At 33.6% G+C, this 21,074-nt stretch overlaps 1 protein-coding gene across 1 annotated transcript; it reads left to right on the top strand.

The window, feature by feature from the left end:
- The first annotated feature begins 8,405 nt into the window (after nucleotides 1-8,405).
- Nucleotides 8,406-19,271, top strand: LOC145633097 (putative pectinesterase 66). The gene is made up of 6 exons (XM_081685393.1): nucleotides 8,406-8,692; nucleotides 16,615-16,803; nucleotides 17,272-17,434; nucleotides 18,151-18,363; nucleotides 18,617-18,843; nucleotides 19,112-19,271. The coding sequence occupies exons 1-6, from the start codon at nucleotides 8,406-8,408 to the stop codon at nucleotides 19,269-19,271; spliced, it is 1,239 nt and encodes a 412-aa protein (XP_081541519.1).
- The last annotated feature ends 1,803 nt before the right edge of the window (nucleotides 19,272-21,074 follow it).

Raw genomic sequence — 21,074 nt, forward strand, 5'->3', positions numbered from 1 at the left:
GAGATAATGATTTTAGGACATGGTACGAGTTGGTGGCTACAAGGTCCAGTAAATTCTTTGATCTTCGAGATCTATGGGGAGAAAGAGTAGAGTTTCCCAAAAACTCTAAAGTTACATCATTGCGAATCTACCCATATCCTCTTAATAAAAATACTCCATTCATTAGTATACATTACAAGGCTTGGGATTATGGAATGGTACATGATTTCTATAAATTCCCTACTCCTAATGACTCTTTCTTTCCAAGACTTACGAAGTTCCAGCAGTACGCATTCAACAAGGTTCGAAAATATTGTGATGACAAAAAAGACGAATTTCGGTTAAGCGTAAAGGTACAATGTGCTAATATCGAAGTTAAAGAAGGAAAAGTTAGTCCCCCGCATTACTTAATAGTATTTGGGGGAGTGAGGTATTGCAAAGATCCCATACTAATTCGTCAGAAGACGGTTAGAAATCCAACTGAAGCAAGAGCATTGGGATTTTTCTACATTTCACAATATCTTAACGATTTTATAAAAAGGAAAGAAATTCCTCTTGTCATATTTCGTGTGGGTAACACAACAATTGTGGCGCCTAACGAGATGAAAGAGTATTTAGTAGATGGCATAAACAATACCGAGTCAATCTACAAATATTTAGAAGATATCGAAAGAGGAAAGTTTCTGTCATTTGAAGGCTATGAGTATCTGTTTGAAGCATTCATGAGTTGGGATGAAGAGTATGCAGCCAAATGTGTCGCAGACCTTTGCAGGGAGAATCCTATTTACGAAGACAGTAAAGATAGTGAGGGAGGCCTACAAGAAATGATGATGGATGAAATTATGAATGCATGAGCCCACACCAGCAATAATTCAAGGCATCTTTACTGTAGCCACGTTTTGTTAATTGTTTCTGTCTTAAAGTATCTTTGTAAAAAAAAAAAAAAAAAAAGCAATGGTGTAGAATTGCTTGTTGAGTCAGGATAATCCTATGTAAGTTTGCTTCCCTATATAAAGGGACTTAGGTCAAGAAGTGAAGGCAGAGTTGGAAGAGTTAGCTAGAGAATTACACTGAAATATTCAGAGAGTCCTCTAGAGAAAAATACTCACCTTAAGAGAAAGATTGGTTATCCATCTCTCTTAAAGTAGAGAAAACTCTAGTTCAGCTTATGTCTGTTTAAGCTTTCAGTTTGTGTGTGTGTGTTGTAATATATGAGTGTTGTAATCTTTTCAAATTAAATAAAAGTTTCGTTCAGGAAGGGAACGTTATCCCCTTGAACCTTATATATCAAATGAGTTATCTTTCTGTTTAGCACCATCATAAACACGGTAATGACTGTTTAATTAGACTTTACGGTCTAAGGTAGGAAACGAATTAGATCTGTGCTGAGCCTGATCTAAGGAAGACAGGGTTGGGGTTAGCTACCTTGGTAAAGCCGGAAGCTCAGAACGCCGGAGGTTCCATTGTCAACTAAGTTCAGGTATTGGTCAAAACTCTCTAGTTAAATAATTATAATTGCGAAGCATGGTGGGCTATTACACTAAAAGGATAATTTGTTTTGATATATAAGTAGTAGAGTTGTGATAATTAGTACCGTTAAAAGTCATTAATTGAAAAAACAAGTAATTATTACTCTTAATTATAAATTATTGTTAGAAATTTCTTTGAATAGCACTAATAATATCATCAGTAGTATAATATAGAGTGTTGGTAGCATTATTAAAGGTTCCAGTAGTACAATAGAGTGTCCCAGTAGAACTTTAAAAAAAAAAAAAAAAAAAAAAAAAAAAAAAAAAAACGGGGACCACTTGTGAGATATATAGCCATATCTCCCAACACTCCGATTAAACAACCTCATAAGCTGATAACCATTAAACAACCATTATTAAGAAAAAAAAAAAAATTTAAAAAACACAAAAAAAAAAATGGAAGATTGTGGATATTACTTAAATATTTTTTTTTTACGTTGGTATATTTAAACTTTGATAGGAAAACTTTCAATAAATAAATCACATTAAGTATATACCAGTTACAAAATAAGTGGGTCAAAAGCAATTTAAATACATTGTAATTATTCATCGTTCTAATTGAGCTCAAAATAAATACAATCGGTTACAAAACTTATTTTGAATGATGAAAATTAATTAAGTTATTTTACAATTTATTCTAAATACAATTAATTAATTTATCATACAATTTATTGACACATATCTAACATGTACACGTAATCGATTATATTATGTGGCAGTTTAATTGATGACATGTCTAAATAAGAAGAAAAAAAAGTGACACGTGGCGATATGACACTTCTTGCCTTTGAGTTTTAATAATAACTAGCCTCTTGGCCCGTTCGATGCACAAGTTCTTATCTAGGTTATTTCATATGTAGGTATGTTTTTCAATAGTTGAAACTTTTGATATGAAATACGAAGTAATTGTTTCATTGCTAAGACTTAAAAGGAAAATAAAAAAGAATAAGGGTAGAACTGTGGAAAAAGATAAAGGAATTTAGATACGTATATATACATGAATATTGTAGGATATGAAATGACATATTGGTTTAAGTTATATTTTAAGTCTATTAGTTGAAAAGACAATTTTTATATAATTCAATTCATATGTTTATGTGATGTATATGAATTGGTTCAACTTTATTTTATTATGATGGAAATGAAACACTTCATTTTCTTAATTGAATTTGCAAGTTATAGAATGTATAAAGACTTAAACAAAAATATCAAAAGGGGTGACATGTGTCATATACTCATATGTGGTAGTGAGTGACTTGTGATGACATATGTCATATGAAAAATTATGGTTTGTGTTTTTAAATACTTAGTATAGATATGAATTTAAATCGATTGTGGTAGAGACGACAAGGGAATTCAATGGCGTAACACAATCATGGGTAAATTGTCTTTAATTTCGCATTGTACGTAGTTAATTTAATTTCTCAATTAAATCTTAAAATTAGGGTTCATGTAAAAAAAATTAGAAGTGCTACATATTGACTAAATAGCCTAGCCAATTCAAGTCAATATGTAACTCCATTGAGAGATTTTGTGAGATGTAGAGTGTTGCACCTCATTTGTTATCTCTCTTGTTTATCCTCCATGAAAGCTAATAAGAAAATACTATCCCGGCCCTTATCCTCTAGACGTAGGTCATGTTGATCAAATCATGTATATCTGTGTGTTCATCTCATATATTTTCTACTTTATTTCTCAAATTTTTGTTTTATATATTGTTGTCTATGTTTCGCGCATATCAAACACATAACCTAAATCAATCGATCCTCATTTATTTCCTAACAATTTCATATACTATTTCATAGAGTAGAAAAAATAAGTATTTACATTATGTATTTTACCAAATTTGTACAAATAGAACATGCATGTATATGTTACAAGAATTTTTTTTTTTTCAAAAATTGAAATTTTTATTACCAAAACGTAGATGGAACGAACAAAAAAAATAGAATGATAATGTCATAGTGATCTTGGATAATAATATTATTTTAATGAATCACCTTGGCTATGTTCATGATTTAAGAAAGGTATGTAAAAATATCTAGTTCGTTGTATTATCTGTATATATGGAAAAAATATATATATGATTGCCAGATTGAAAAAATAATAATAATAATAATATTATTATACCAGAGTTTCAAAACTCTACTTTTCTTTGTGTACTTGTCCTCCGAGTACTTTTGAGGTGGCTCAGCGCACTTTTGACGAGGCTCTTCGTTCTTCCTTGGAGCGTATTGTTACTGCTTCGGGGTCTGGGTTTGGCGATTGGCAGTGTAACACCCTAGAAATTCATTTCCTTTAAATACCCACTTTACTCTTTAAAATACGATTTAGGAATATCTAAGCTAAGACATTACCGCCACCGTGAAAACGGCTAAGGCAACTATCAAAGATACAGCGGAAGACTTAAAATTAAAAACCGTTTAAACAAGTCAACTGAAAAGTCAACCAAACGAAAGTAAAGTTTAAAACCAAAACAAACAAAGTCAAATAAAATCAAACTACAACTTGGAAACATTAAAGACCCTTATTCAAAATTGTTCCAAAACCAAAAACCTTTGCGCTAGTCCACACAGAATATGTCATAAATAAATAAAGCATAAAACACATCATAAACTAATGGAAACTAGCATGATTCACTCTTCACTCATGCCCCGTCATGAATATGCTTCAATACCTGAAAAGCTTATCTCTACTTGTCCCCACTACTCTCCATTAAAAATGGGTCATCATAGGGCCAAGATAAAGACATGGCCAAACACACAAACACACACAATCAGCAAAGCTGAGTACATAAGCGTAATTAAACATGCTAACATACTTTCACCTATCAACACACACTTACCTTGATGCACCTGTTTACAAGCACACACAAAAATCAACAAGACACTTTAACTAGACACTAAATAATTCATTTAGCGTTGATTACGCATCGAATGGGTTTCCAACTATATCTCCCCCAAATAAATTGAGGTTAACTGACACGGGAGCTAACCGTGCAAGCGACAAAACCACCCAAAGGTGGCGGAATTCCTGCGCATAATAATAAATAAAAAAGAATGTACAACGTTCTGTACTCCATTAGAAGTTATGGTTAAATATAAAACCCCATAACTCCCCCCATTGTTCATACTCAAGGTATATACGTTCCAAGAGTTTTGGTGCGTAATCTCTTTCACTTTACGTTATTTACATGTTATTGGACTGGGTGATGACTCTCAAAGCATAATAAATCAATTAACAATAATTATTCAATCAACCAAACATACCAATTTAATTCTTGAATAATTAGTGACTACATATTATTTAATGTTGAACCCTTTTTAATTCTACCTCAGTGTCAAAGACACCTTAAACGCATAAAGTGCCAAAAATACTATCCCTCGGTGTTAAAAACAACTTAAGTGCACAAAGGCACCAACATACAATTTATCCCTTGTGTACATAGACATTTATATATCTCCTTCATCATGCTTAAAGCATCAATAAAAATTATTTGAACCATAATAAAATTCCTTTTCAATATTCCAAACATAATTAAACATGTAGTTTAATTAATCATGCATTCTAACATGCCATAAATAAAAGTGTGGTTCAAACACAACATGCCCAAAATATAATTTTCCAATCCATAAACCATCACAAATAATTCATGCTTCACAATTCAATCACTAACACCATTAATTCACAATTCCATACATAAACCTTAGCATGATACTACTTGTAATTGATTGAAATCAAGCCTAGCAATATATACTATTTTAAAACCCCTCATAATTTAATTAAAGTAAGCTGAAATTATTTTTAAAACACCATAATTAAGTCCCAATTTATGGGTAATTAAAAATTCCTTCAAGAAACATAATATTAAGTGTTTTACATAAAATTCCAGCACTTTATTTTAATTTAAACTTGCTGTAATTAAGCCTTAAAACACTTAAAACAAAGATCTAAACCAATATACATCATAACCCTTCAATAATTCATAAATCAAGAACCTAGGGTTTCAAAATTTGGGGCTTTTTTTAATTAAAACCAAATCTGAAAATTAATTGATATAATAATTATAATCAAACATCAATAATCAAACATCAAAAATCAAATCCCAAAACTCATAATTTACACTTAGATTTAAGCATAGACTAAATTAAAATAATAAAGCTAAGTTTTTTTTTATACACTCGAAAAGGAAAGGGAAAGAGAAGGCAGCCACCGGCTGTCGGCTGCTGGCAGCGGTGGAGGGGGGGGCGGAAAAACAGGGCAGCCGAAAAAAAAAAAAGGGAAAGGGAAAAGAAAAAGAAAGAAAAATAAGGAGAAGAGAGAGAGAAGTTTACCTTGGGTTTTTCTCCACTCTGGGCAAAGTTGATTTGCCTCATAAGTGGAATATTTATACCCCTTCTCTACCAATCCCTTTTTCCCTAAACTTCCCTATTTTAGTTTTTCCTAATTCCTTCCCTAATAAAACTTTTTAAAATTAAACTTTCTTAAATAAAACCCCAACATTTATAAATAAAGAAATTAAATAAACTTTCCTTTTATAAAAATATTAGTTAAAATGCCATAATTAAAATATTTAAATACTTTATAAAATACATATTTTAAATAAAATACATATAAAAATACGGGGTATTACAGGCAGTGGCGACTTGCCACCTTACCATTTGCGTTTGGCGGACTTGGTGTTTATTCTGCTGGTGATGTTCGTCATTATGCTTTTCTTGCCTCTCGGTTACAGTCTGCTAGGTTGCAGACAAAGTTACTACGGCATGCTCGCGTTGTTGGCCTTGGTCAAGCCTTTGCGGATGCGTTGAGTCTGTTTGATAGAATGGTTGAGTCTGACATTATGAGTAATCCTAATGAGATCGCTGCCCCTAAACTCATGAAGAAATTGGCAGATATATACTTCACAAAGGTTACCGCTTTTGCAGAATTCGCCTTCTCTTTATCTCCTCGACAATCAGCATTGTGGCAATCGCAACAGGGAGATCATACCTCTGCTTGGCTTTGGGCGGTTCCTATTTCAGGGTCGGGTCAGACGATGAACGCAAAGACTTACCGATGTGTGTTATGCTACTGATTGGGTGTTCCATTGTTCTCTGTCTCGACGTCGTGCTCTGCTTGTTCAAGGGTTTTCACAGGGGATATTTTCGGTGATCACGCGGTGTCGTGAGCTGGTATGGTGGGTATTAAACATCGGCACAATGTTTGTTCGGGATACCCTTGTTGATATTTGCTATCGGTCAGGGATTTCTGCTAGGAAGGAGGTGGACATTGGGTTATCTGGAGGGAACGACGGGGCTCTTAAACCTGCAGATGTGTTACTTTATTCATGGGATCGTGTTCGGGATGTGTGTGTTGACTTGACAGGGTCTTCTCCATTGACACAGCTTGGGCTTTCTGACTTTGTTCCTGGACGGGTAGTGACTGATGCGGCTAATCGGAAGCGGGTGAAGTACGAATCTAGTTGTCGAGCAATAGGATATGGCTTCCTTCCTTTCTCTTTCTCTTCTCTTGGGGAGTTAGAAAAGGAGGTTGTTGCATTGTTGAAGCGGATCCAGAAGTTTTCGAAGACTCAAGACATTGGGGCGCGTGCTGCAGCTCATATCTTTACTAGGATCGGCTTTTCAATACCTAGAGGAGTGGGGGCCCAGATTGTATCTCGGCTTCCCACTAATTTTCTATAGGTTGTATAACTTTGTATGTTTTTGAGATTTATAATAATAATAATAATAATAATAATAATAATAATAATAATAATAATAATAATAATAATAATAATAATAATAATAATAATTCAAAAATTCTCTAGGTTAGGGCGATTAGGGGGGTTCCACGTTCATTTTCCAGCGGTTTTCCGGCAGCAATTCAGGCAGCTTGTGGCGGTGGTTTCATCTTCCTAGCAGGTCCGGCAAAGATTCTCGGTGGTGGCTCTGTTTTCAGGCGGTTTCAGGCAGAAATTCAGGCGTTTAAGGGGCGATTTTCCAGGCTGTTTGGGTGCAGTTCCGAGTCCTTTTTCCGGCATCATCTCTGGCGTAAGGTGTGATCAGGTGGGCGGTTTTCAGTCAGGGGTATTTCAAGCGGCTTTTGGGTGGATTTCAGGTGGTTTCTCGGGTGGTTTTCAGGCAGCTTTTGGGCGGATTTCAGGCGGCTTTTGTGGGTGGTTTCTTGATCAATTTTCTGGCGAATTATCACGCTGTTTTCCTCGGGTTTTTGGGCTGCTTCAAGCGTCTTTAGGGTGCGTTTATTTTTGGTATTTTTTGGGCTGTTTTGGTCAGTTTTCAGGCTGCGGTTTTAGTGCAATTCTGCTGTGTTTTCAAGCGTGGTTTTGCTCTGTTTTTGGGTGCGTTTTGGGTGCAATTTCAAGCTGTTATTGGGTCATTTTGAGGGCAGCTTTTCTCGCGAATATTGGTTTTGTTTTTGGTCAGTTAGAGGAGGTTCTTTGTTGGTTTCTATTTTGGGTTTCGGTGATCAATATTTCCAGCGATTTTCGGTATTAGGGGCTGTTTTGGAGCAGTTTTTGGGTGCTGTTTTGGAGCAGTTTTGGGTGCTGTTTTGGGTGCTGTTTTGGAGCAGTTTTGGGTGCAGTTTCTGGTGTAGTCTTTGGTCCAGTTTTGGCAGCTCTTGGGTGCTGTTTTGCGGCAGTTTCTGGTGCTCTTTCGGGCGTATTTCAGTTTTGGGTGGTGCAAGTCAGCTATGTCGGCTGCTGTTGTGAAGTTTCATTGTCCCTTTGTGGGTCTTAGTGGTTGTCAAGATGGGAGTGGAAATGGCCTTACTCGACGTTCTCTAATCAAACATCTTAGTGATCGTCATTGTTGTATCGGTGCGCGAGATATCACCCGACATTCTCTTACTTCTAATTTGGCTGTTTATAATGAGGCAGAAGTTACTTTTAGGCGTATGGGGATTTGGTTATGTGGAGTTTGCTATAAAACGCACACGGTACGTATTAAGTGTCGTCATCGTGGGGATGAGGATGTGTCACCCCCTGATGAAGGACATGGTGTTGTTCGTTTTGTGCTTCATAATTTCACCAAGCCGCAATCTCCTTCTTCTCCTGCTCGAGTTGATCGTATGGATGGATTGGTGCAAGATCATAACGGTGGTATTGATGTGGCCCTCCTTGATTGTTTATTCTCTAAGGGGTTTCGCTCTGTTAAGTCTATCCCTTCCAAGTGTCGTTTGGGGTTTTCTCGGGTTCTGAAAGGTGCTCTTGATAAGGTGATCTCTAAGCCTAATGACATTTCTAATTGGGTCTCTTTGTTGGTGTTACCTCTTTGCATCCTTAAAATCTTTCGCCCGCGGAGTAGTCGTGAGTCTTGGTCTTCGGTAAGACGTCGGCATCAAGAAGAGAGTATTTCCCGTGCTATTTGTTCTTGGAGTGTAGCGGGTGGTAATTTGCAGCTTGTGAGGGAAATTTTGGCAGAGGATTCTCCTACTTTGTCGATGGTTGATGATGAGGACATTGATTTGGAAGAGCGCAATATTAAGCAGTGTCGTAGGAAGATTTGCGATGGCCATTACACTGCTGCGGTTCGGGTTCTTTCTTCTTCAGGCGTTGCACCTTATAATGATGCCACTCTTGCAGATTTACAGTCAAAGCACCCTTCATCTCCAGCTCCATCCTTGCCTGATATACCTATTGATCACCTTCATCTCGTTACGACTTCTGCTGTTGTTTTGGATGGTTTGCGTGGAAGTATCAGATGAGTTGGTTGACTCTATTACTGGGGTGGTTAATCTCTTTCTAGCTGGGAGATGTCCTATGGAATTAGGAGAGTACATTGCTAGTGCTCCTCTTACGCCACTTGTCAAGCCCGGTGGTGGTATCCGTCCTATTGCTGTGGGTACGGTTTGGCGGCGTCTCGTTTCGAAGGTGGGTGCTGTTATGGTTGGTCAGTCTTTAGGGAGTTACTTTGATGGCCTTCAATTTGGTGTTGGGGTTTCTTCAGGTGGTGAGGCAATTCTTCATGCGGTGAATCGGTTGATTGAGGACAGTGGTTCTGATGTTGGTTTATCTATGTTGTTGGTGGATTTTCAAAATGCCTTCAATCTGGTTGATCGTTCGGTCATGTTACGTGAGGTACGTCGTCGTTGTCCGGGCATTTCGCGATGGGTAGAATTCTGCTATTCTAATCCATCCAGGTTGTACTATGGGGACCAAACCTTATGGTCATCTCAAGGGGTGCAGTAGGGTGATCCCCTTGGTCCTTTGCTTTTTTCTTTGGTTTTACAACCCCTGGTGTGTAAAATCAGAGAGACTTTTGATGTATGTCTTCAGGCTTGGTATTTAGATGACGGCACGATTATTGGTGACACTTTGGTGGTGGGGCAAGTTCTACAGTTGATTATGGAGGAAGGACCTCGTTCTGGGTTATGTCTTAATGTGGAAAAAACTGAAGTTTTCTGGCCTACAGAAGACCCTCGAAGCAGGCTGGTGGGTGTCTTTCCACCTAATATTGCTCGACCTTTGCGTGGTGTTAGGTTGCTTGGAGGTCCCGCTAGTTCCGATTCTGGTTTTAGTGGTGAGCTTGTGATGCAGAGGGTGACCAAGACCATTGCCCTTATGGATAAGGTCGCTATGCTCGATGATCCTCAGTGTGAGCTGTTGTTACTTAGGGCATGTACTGGAGTTTCAAAACTCTACTTTGCATTGCGTACTTGTCCTCCTAGTACTTTTGAGGTGGCTCAGCGCACTTTTGATGCAGCTCTTCGATCTTCCATGGAGCGTATTGTTACTGCTTCGGGGCCGGGGTTTGGTGATTGGCAGTGGCGACTTGCCACCTTACCATTTGCGTTTGGAGGGCTTGGTGTTTATTCTGCAGGTGATGTTCATCACTATGCTTTTCTTGCTTCTCGGTTACAGTCTGCTGGGTTGCAGACACAACTTCTTCGGCATGCTGGCATTGTTGGTCTTGGACGAGCCTTTGAGGATGCGTTGAGTCTGTTTAATGGAACAGTGGAGTCTGACATTTTGAGTAATCCTAGTGAGGTCGCTGCCCCTAAACTCATGAAGAAATTGGCAGATATATATTTCACAAAGGTTACCGCTTCTGCAGAATCTGCTTATTCTTTAACTCCTCGACAATCAACATTATGGAAATCACAGCAAGGTGATCACACCTCTGCTTGGCTTCGGGCGGTTCCTATTTCAGGGTTGGGTCAGACGATGAACGCCAAGACTTATCGCTGTGTGTTGTCCTATCGGTTGGGTGTACCATTGTTCTCTATCTCGACGTTGTGCTCTGCTTGTTCGAGGGTTTTTGCTGGAGATATTTTCGGTGATCACGCAGTGTCTTGTGCTGGTATTGTGGGTATTAAACATCGGCATAATGTTGTTCGGGATACCCTTGTTGATGTTTGCTATCGTTCTGGGATTTCAGCGAGAAAAGAGGTTGACATTGGGTTGGCCGGAGGGAACGACGAGGCCCTCAGACCCGCGGATGTGTTACTTTATTCATGGGATCGTGGTCACGATGTCTGTGTTGATTTGACAGGGTCTTCTCCTTTGACACAGTCAGGGCTATCTGACTTCATTCCTGGGCGGGTTGTGGCTGATGCAGCTCATCGGAAGCGGGTTAAGTATGAAGCTCGATGTCAGGCGATTGGATATGGTTTCATTCCCTTCTCCTTTTCTTCGCTTGGGGAATTAGAGAAAGAGGTTGTTGCGTTACTGAAGCGGATTCAAAGGTTCTCGACGACGCAAGACATTGGGGCTCGTGCTGCAGCTCATATCTTCACTAGGGTAGGATTTGCAATAGCTAGAGGAGTGGGGGCCCAGATTGTATCTCGGCTTCCCACTAATTTATTGTAGGTTGTATGACTTTTGTTTTTGAGATAATAATAATAATAATAATAATAATAATATTCTTTAACTCCTCGACAATCAGCATTGTGGAAATCTCAGCAGGGTGATCACACCTCTGCTTGGCTTCGGGCGGTTCCTATTTCGGGGTTGGGTCAGACGATGAACGCCAAGACTTATCGATGTGTGTTGTCCTATCGGTTGGGTGTTCCATTGTTCTCTATCTCCACGTCGTGCTCTGCTTGTTCGAGGGTTTTTGCTGGAGATATTTTCGGTGATCACGCGGTGTCTTGTGCTGGTATTGTGGGTATTAAACATCGGCATAATGTTGTTCGGGATACCCTTGTTGATGTTTGTTATCGTTCTGGGATTTCAGCGAGAAAAGAGGTTGACATTGGGTTGGCTGGAGGGAACGACGAGGCCCTCAGACCTGCGGATGTGTTACTTTATTCATGGGATCGTGGTCGCGATGTCTGTGTTGATTTGACAGGGTCTTCTCCTTTGACACAGTCAGGGCTATCTGACTTTATTCCTGGGCGGGTTGTGGCTGATGCTGCTCATCGGAAGCGGGTTAAGTATGAAGCTCGATGTCAGGCTATTGGATATGGTTTCATACCCTTCTCCTTTTCTTCGCTTGGGGAATTAGAGAAGGAGGCTGTTGCGTTACTGAAGCGGATTCAGAGGTTCTCGACGACGCAAGACATTGGGGCTCGTGCTGCAGCTCATATCTTCACTAGGGTAGGTTTTGCTATAGCTAGAGGAGTGGGGGCCCAGATTGTATCTCGGCTTCCCACTAATTTATTGTAGGTTGTATGACTTTTGTTTTTGAGATATAATAATAATAATAATAATAATAATAATAATAATAATAATAATAATAATAATAATAATAATAATAATAATAATAATAATAATAATAATAATAATAATAATAATAATAATAATAATAATAATAAAGATTACTATACAATAATTTTCATTAAGATTTTACCCAAAAAAAAAAAAAATAGAAAAAATGGAGGGAAAATTTTGGTCTAGAAGATAACATGTGTAAAATTGTAAATCATGATTTTGTTTTCAGTATATGACTAGTTTAAGTCCCGTGCACGGTTGTTACTAAATTTTATGAAGGGTTATTAAATTTTATAACAAATTATACTTATAAACTAATTCAAAAATAAATATAACTTGAATCAATCAATCATCATCAATAATCAAACAATAACATAATACTAAAACATATACCAAGAATGACACATGTCACTTCTTGGTGTTGTTTTTTCTCTCCAAAACTTATTTTTGATCTTTATTTTCATTAATTCACTTCCTTAAAAAAATTCACTTTTATATAGTTGTGATTCACTTCCTTAAAAAATATTCAACAAATCATATAATTATAATAATCACTTCTAAAAAAAAATCACATATTTCATATCTTTTATTTTATAAAATATTATTTTATATTTTTTACTTTTTAATTCGGAACTCAATTCTGGATATAAATTAAAATTCAAACTTTTCAATTTCATTTAAAAATATGAGGATTAATTTTGGGTAGACTTTGAATTAACATTATAATTCGTTTTAAAATTATGTAAAAACGTGCATGGCACGAGACTTAATCTAGTTTTGTTCTATACCAATGTCGAGATTATTGACACTTAGACTCGTTTTAAAAAAAAAGAGTCTATTAAAAATCTAAGGATAGTATCAGCACATGGGCATATTATTGATACGACTTTTAAGAGAAAAATAAAGTATATACATATACAAAGTATATGCTAACAAAATAATTTTTTTTTAAATTGACTATACATTATTGCCAAAATATCAAAATTGGAAGCAAGATTTAAAAAGTTGATAGTATTAGTATACTGCACAGTTTAATACGCAATAATATCTACCTATTATATGTTCATTTAGTTTTTAAAAAATCAATAACGCATAATACTAAAACAGACACCAAAAATAAAACGTGTCATTTTTTGGTGCCGTTTCTTTCCCTCCAATTATTATTTTTTAATTTACTTCCTTACAAAAAATATTCACTTCTTTATACTTTTGATTCACTTCCCTACAAGTATAATTTTGATTCACTTCTTTAAAACAATATTCACCAAATCATATAATTGTGATTCACTTTCTAAATAAAATACTCACATATTTTCCATTTCTTTTAATGCAGAAGATATTATTCTTTAAGATATTATATCAAGAAAAAATAATTAATCAATCAATCAATAACAATATACTAAAAGACACACCAGCAATGACACGTGTCATCTTGTGGTGTGTCCTTAATATATTTTTTAAATTAAAAAAATAAAAAATAAAATTTTAAAAATTCATAGATTATATACGCAAAATATTTACTTCCAAAATTTAGGGAAAAAAAATCGTAGAATAATATATTTATAAACATAAATATATAACCATATCTTTGTATAAATAAATTCCTATATTAGTAATTACTTTTTAATGTATAATGATCATTTATAGTAAAAAAAAAACATAAATACTATGTATATATTTTTCAACTTGGTGAATGAAAAATTATCATATTTGAAATATAAATAAATTGCCATCAAGGTTCAAAATAGAAGGAAGCAATATAATATGTTATTCAAAAAAGATAAAAAAAATAAAAATAAAATAATAAGTAGCTTGATTTGAGATTTAAAAGAAAAAAAATTAAATTGATACTCCATGACAAAAATTGAAAAACCGTGTATGACACGGGATCTAACCTAGTACTAACATAACACTTAAACAGACAACAAAAATGACATATGTCATTTCTTGGTGCCGTTTCTTTCCCTCCAATTAATTTTTTTTATTTACTTCCTTATAAAAAAAAAAAATACTTCGTATTCATTTCTTTATACTTTTGATTCACTTCCTTAAAAAAATATTCACCAGATCATATAATTGTAATTCACTTTCTAAAAAAAATATTTACATATTTTCCATATCTTTTACTACATAAGATATTATTCTACATCTTATAAGATATTATATCAAGAAAAAATAATTTGAATGTAATGCAATCTTTCACTCCCAAATTCAGTAGTTTTTATTTTGCCATTACTTAGAGATAAATAACCATACATTATTATTATTATTATTATTATTATTATTATTATTATTATTATTATTATTATTATTATTATTATTATTATTATTATTATTATTATTATTATTATTATTATTATTATTATTATTATTATTATTATTATTATCATTATTATTATTATTATTATTATTATTATTATAAAGAAAATCATAATTTTAAATATAAACTTAAAACATACACATAAAACGGTACGTATGGATACAACTTAAAATTTTTATTTGAAATAATGTATAGAATATGAATATCTTATTGTATATTTTATAAAGAGAAAAAAAATTGTAAAAATAAATTAAACTACATATTATTATTAAATATTATAATATTTGGTAAAATTGCGGGTTACACAGGATTTAAGCTAGTTACCTCTTATAAATATTACGTATATGTTAACATATATTAGTTTTGTATGTATGGAAAATTATTGTTAAAAATGTTACTCGTAATTAGAAAGAAGATATTTTGGATTATTATAAAACTAGCTTTATGCTCCCGTGCAATGCACAGATTTACCAAATTTTATATGACAATTTTATTTTAAGTTTTCAACAATTTTTTTTATGAATTTTTCCTCTTTATAAAAAGTATGACAAAGGTTAATATTCTGTAAAAAAAAAAATACTTTGTAGTAAATTTTAGGTTGTATATATACCCGTATGATGTATATAAACTCCGTACAAATTTATATTAAAAATTATGCATATCATTTTAACAATAATATTTTGCTTAAATTTTCTTTAAGTTGTTGCAAAAATGTTTTATTATTGAATTTGGGAGGAAAATGTTAGGGTATATAAAATATATGGAAATTTTGGAATAGTTATTAACTTGAATGTATATATATATATTGGTAAAGTATGAACAAAATATTATAGTGAATTAAAAATTTTCTAAGATAATTTGGCAAAAAAGTCAATAAAAAAAGTTGGTGGAAAATCATCTAACCAGATTTTAACACGTGTTATTTGTATTCGCTTTTATTATATAGTTAAAGTTATTGATTAAAAAAAAGTATATTCATCCATTAAAATGGTAAATTAAGATATATTTGGATATGTATTTAGAAGAAGAATTTGGAAAGGAAAAATAAAGGCGGCAATTTTTTTATCACATAGTGACATGTGTCATTTAATAATATTCGTCTTTAGTATAAGTTTATTGATTAATTGATAGATAATTCGTTGAAGAATTCAAAAATAAAAAAATAAAAATAAAAATTGGGCGGGAAAAATTTTAACCAGCTGGAGATGACATGTGTCATTCTTGGTTCGCTTTTAGTATATGTTATTGATTGATGATTGATATTTAGTTGGAGTCATTGATTGCTCACTTGATTAGTTGATTGCATACTTAATCTAGTAGTAATAAAAGATTGAAAACAATTGCCCATAAGATTTTCTTAATTGATCCAAAATCAATTATACCATCTAATTGAATCTTATTATTCTGGATACAATTAACCTGCAATGATATGATATGAAATTTTTATAACTCACAATCTGATTCAATAGAGAGATAATATAAGACACCAATAGCATAAATGAATCATTATTTTTATTTTTATTTTTTTTGTTTGTTTTTTTTTTACATTTTAAAGTATTAGATTTGAAAGCAGTAAGTTTTTTTAAGGGACCTTTGAAGCCAACTACTACATTTCGGATCAAAGAACAATATTTTCATTGTATTTTTTCATGCAATAGATATTAAAATGTGAGTTTTGGTAATCTAAGGGTAAGAAATTAACTAAGAAGTGCTTAAACAATTTATATAGAGTAAGTTTTACGTTCTTAACCATTTGATATGAAGTATCCATTAAGTACATCAACAATTTAAACATACGGAGTACCAAATATAACAAAATCATTATCAGTGGAATATAGATAGAAAGAAGGATTTCTTTAGGTAGACACATATAATATTATGATAGGAGACGGAATTGGTTGGATAAAAAAGGATCATGCTTGATTTACTACAAATTCATTTTCATGAAATTAATAGAGTTTGATATGTTTCTAATTCTATTTATTGGATCAATCTCCATCATTCTTCAAATACTTCAAATGATATTTGTGAAAATTAGTTAAGACATATCCGTTGCTTATTTTACAATATTCATTCATTCTTCTTCCTTCAAGTATGAAACTTGTATTGCTACTATTTGTATTGTGTTTTAGTTTCCAAAATGTTTGTTTCTTATTGTCTGGAGCTATAGAATGCCAAAATGCGTCTACAATAGCTTATCGTACTATCACCGTTTCACAATCGGGCGTTGCAAATTTTACCACCATTACAGATGCCCTTAATTCCATTCCTTCTAGCAATAATCAATGGGTCAAAATATTGATTAAACCTGGAATTTACAAGTAAGTCTTAAAATATACTCTTTGTTTTTTTTTAAATGCAACACTGTAATTGGAAACCTTTTACAACATTTCTAAAACAATAAGAGCATTTATCCATTCTAACATGATCCCTACTCCCCACTCTATTAATTTTTTTAGTATATCTCTTTACTCGCATCCTTTACGTTTAAATGAACTACAGTATTTAATGACTATTTTTTTATTCAACCAAACCTCGCTTACATAATGGTTACAAATTCAACCCATTCGCATAAATTTCGCACCGGTCAAAATGTTGGATTTTTTTTTTTTTAAAAAAAAAAAAAAAAAAAAAAAAAAAAAAAAAAAAAAAGGAAGTATATGCTAGCACTTATTATAATATGCTCTATACCCTACATATTCTCATTTTTTAGCAATACATATGCGCATTTAAGATACTTTACATGTGCATATATAGATCGAATAACAATGTTAATTTTACGCATGAAGGGAGCAAATTGCAATTCAACAAGATAAAGGAGGATGTATAATTCTTGAAGGAAGCGACCGTACTACGACAATAATAACCTCTGATGTTCATTCTCCAGCATTAAATAGCATTACTTTTGGTTTGTACATTGACAACTTTGTAGCTAGGGGTGTCACCTTTAAGGTAACTCCTTTTTTATTCCTTTTTTTTTTTTTTTTATAATTATTATGTCGTATTATTGCTATGGAGTATTATCTTCTAGTACCGAGTATAAAAATCTTATATGTTTGATAAGTCTCTTAAGAATCAAATGATAAAACCATGGTATCTTGTATTATAAGGTAATACTTTTTTTAGATATATTAAAATTCTTCTAAGTATGATAAGTCTCTCAACAATCAAGTAGATTCCCATATCTTGCATTTTGTGGTCTTAATTTATATATTTACTCTGTATTTTCTATGGCATATTTATTTTTATTAAAGGAAGAATTTTTTATTAAAGAAAGAATGACAATCTTAACATTTGACATCACGATGCGACTGAGTTCCTTTTAGTATTGAGAATTTGAGATAGTACAAAATATATATGCACATATATATTGTTTGCTTTAAATTTATAAAAATATGTTCACTAACCATTTTAAAAGCAGAAGTATATATAATTTATATAGATAGATATTTTGTATGGACACTAATAGATTATATCAAATATTTTCAAAAGAATATAATTACATGTTCTATGTATTTATAATTTTGCACTTATAATAATCAAAATTGATTTTTGTTGATTCAGTTCTATTTAGGTTGAATGTAATTACTTAATCTCATTATTCTAATTGGAGTTATATATACATCCACAAATCAACTAATTCTTAGATTTACCTTTTATTCTACTAGAATTCTTTTAGTATTAGACCATCAAAAGATGATACGAAGCACGCTCCTGCCATTGCTCTGAAAGCTTATGGAGATAAGAATGCATTTTATTCTTGTGGGTTTGTGGGATATCAAGATACACTATGGGATGATAATGGTCGCCATTATTTTAAGTCTTGCTACATTGAAGGAGCCATTGATTTTATATGGGGTTATGGTCAATCTGTATATGAGGTAAATCATAGATATACGCAACACTTACATATGAAATAGCATATTTGACATCATACAATATATACTTTAAAGTAATAGCAAATTTGACATCGTACAATATATACTTTATATGATGTCAAATATGCTATTTCGTATATGTAATTTAACCATACATACATGGTGGATACAGTGAGGAAATCATCTTATGACTTTAAAGTCGCAAGTTCGAGCCTTACTTCTTTTGCTTGAGAGTAACTCTTAATATTTGTTGCAGCAATGTACCATAAATGTCACGGGAGGAGGATTTATTACTGCACAAGGTCGACGGTCAGCCAATGATACCGGTGGTTATGTATTTAGAAATTGTGATGTTTTGGGAACAGGGCATGCAGACTTAGGACGAGCATATGATGCTTTTGCAAGGGTTATTTTCATTGAATCAAAATTTAGTGAGGTTGTTAATCCTGAGGGATGGTTCATTTGGAAACAAAGTAGGCATGAGTAAGTTTTTCTAATCAATTTCATTCAATAAATATTTCATTTTAATTAAATGCACTAATTCATATGCTTAAAAAAAAAAAAAGGCTACGCCATGTCACACGCCAAGCACAAGTTTAAATAAGACAAAATAGTTAAAATTGATAGATATTCAAGTAGAGCAACTCGAACCTATGTTACTATTTGGTCTTTTTGAGTTAATGCAATTGTAAAGTACTTGTATTGGGTTTATGATGACCTAAACACTGATATAATGTTGTGTTAAATGCAGAAACGATGTGACATTTGCAGAAGTTAATTGCACGGGTCCCGGTGCCGATACATCAAAACGTGTTTCATGGGAAAAGAAGTTTGATTATTCTACAATTAAGGAATATGATACGCAAACTTTTATCAACCAAGACGGGTGGATTGCTAAACAACCTTTATGAACATTGATTTATATAATTATAAATATAATGTTATGATAAAAGATAAGCATAGTCGCATATATTTGAAGATTATGATTAATTAAGTATTAGTCCTCATTTCAATTTGTAATGCGATGTTCAAACAATTGAATATTGAAGATATTTCGATATTAGGTTTTTTAAAATATATTTTAGCCTACGCCCTTGTACAAGGGCTTCGATGTATTCTCCTAGACCTAGGTTAGAAGATCTTTAATCAATTGTGTCTTCCATTAACGATTGCTATCTATCAATCGTTGTGCCGGTACATTTTTATTTGTCATGCAAAATAGATAAACAATGAATCATATATATTAAAAAGTTAACTAATCATGCATAAATCGGGAGAGCGCCGCATATTATAATATTGTTACATCCATAGATACTTAAATAGATTTGTATGTGAGATGGGTCAACATAAACATGGCACAACCTAGCACAAGTCCATTACAGGTTCGTCAAAGTGTAAAATCATTTAATGCTAACAAAAATAATAGTAGTAGGAAATCAAAGAGTTACAAGAGCTAATATCACATGGTATGCGATTTTCAACATTTTTAAAGTTGTAAGATAATATATAACTTCAATAGGGTGATCTTCATTAATTAATATTATAAGGTTACAATGAGAGCAACTTACATATACTTAAAGATATTTGAAATACTGTTAAAAAAAAAAAAAAAAAACCTTTAACAAATATATTCTAAATATAAAAAGAGAATATTCAACGTGTATGCATTGTCATTAAAATTTACGAGTAAAAATAGAAATTGGGATCTTGTGACCCCTAATCACTCAATGACCAGATATTTGCTCACATACCTCAACATTTTCTCATGTAAATACACAAATAATTGTATTATTATATTCGAACATTTTCTCAACATCGTCCTCATATACCTCAGATACAAGAGATGATACTAGCCTTATTCTAGTGCACATTTAATAAGTTGATCTCAAAATGCAATGCATGTAACTATGTAAGTTCTCATATAAATATAGTTTAATACTTATAATGTAGAACATATAATAATCAAAACCACAACTAAAATGATTTAGGAAAAATACACTTTATTAATCCCAACTTTGGCCAATTTACTTTAAATAATCCCAACTATCGATTATTCTACAATAATCCCAACTTTCACCTCTATTTTTTTCTAACAATCCCAAAAATCGGTTACCTATTAAGAAGGTTAGTTTTTAAAAAAATAAATTAAAATGCCACTTGTCACACATTGATTGGTCGAAAAAAATAAAAACAAAAAACAAATAAAAATACCACAGCCACCCCTATTTCCCAACTCCGGCCACCTGTAAACCTTTCCCAGCCCCATCTCCGCCTCCCGAGCACCACCAGAAACCACACTCTCCCTCGTACACCACCAACACCGTCCCTAACAACCACCCTCACACCCCTAATCCGTTTTCGCACACTCGCACCCCGCACAACATAGCCCTCACCACAAAACCCGCTGCCGCACCGCCCAAGCGATCCCCTTCCGTCCCCAACCACCGATCTGGAAACGACCTCCCCTCCCCAGCCCTTTCCTCGAAATTAGACAAAACCCCAAATTCTGGCCCGTAAAACCAAACCCCATCCCACAAAACCGCCCATAACTCAAACATCCATGGGCAGTTTTGGGGGGTCAGGATGGTTTTAAGGGTCAAAATTTGGGCTTTTCGTCCTATTTCGGGGCTGGGGCTGTGGAGGGGAGGTCATTTTCGGCTCATTGGTGGGCAGAAGGGGGTGATTTGGGCAGTGCGGCTGTGCGGCTAGGGTAG

Source organism: Chenopodium album, chromosome 1 (assembly GCF_948465745.1).
Source record: "Chenopodium album chromosome 1, dcCheAlbu1.1, whole genome shotgun sequence".
Classification (NCBI taxonomy): Eukaryota; Viridiplantae; Streptophyta; class Magnoliopsida; order Caryophyllales; family Amaranthaceae; genus Chenopodium; species Chenopodium album.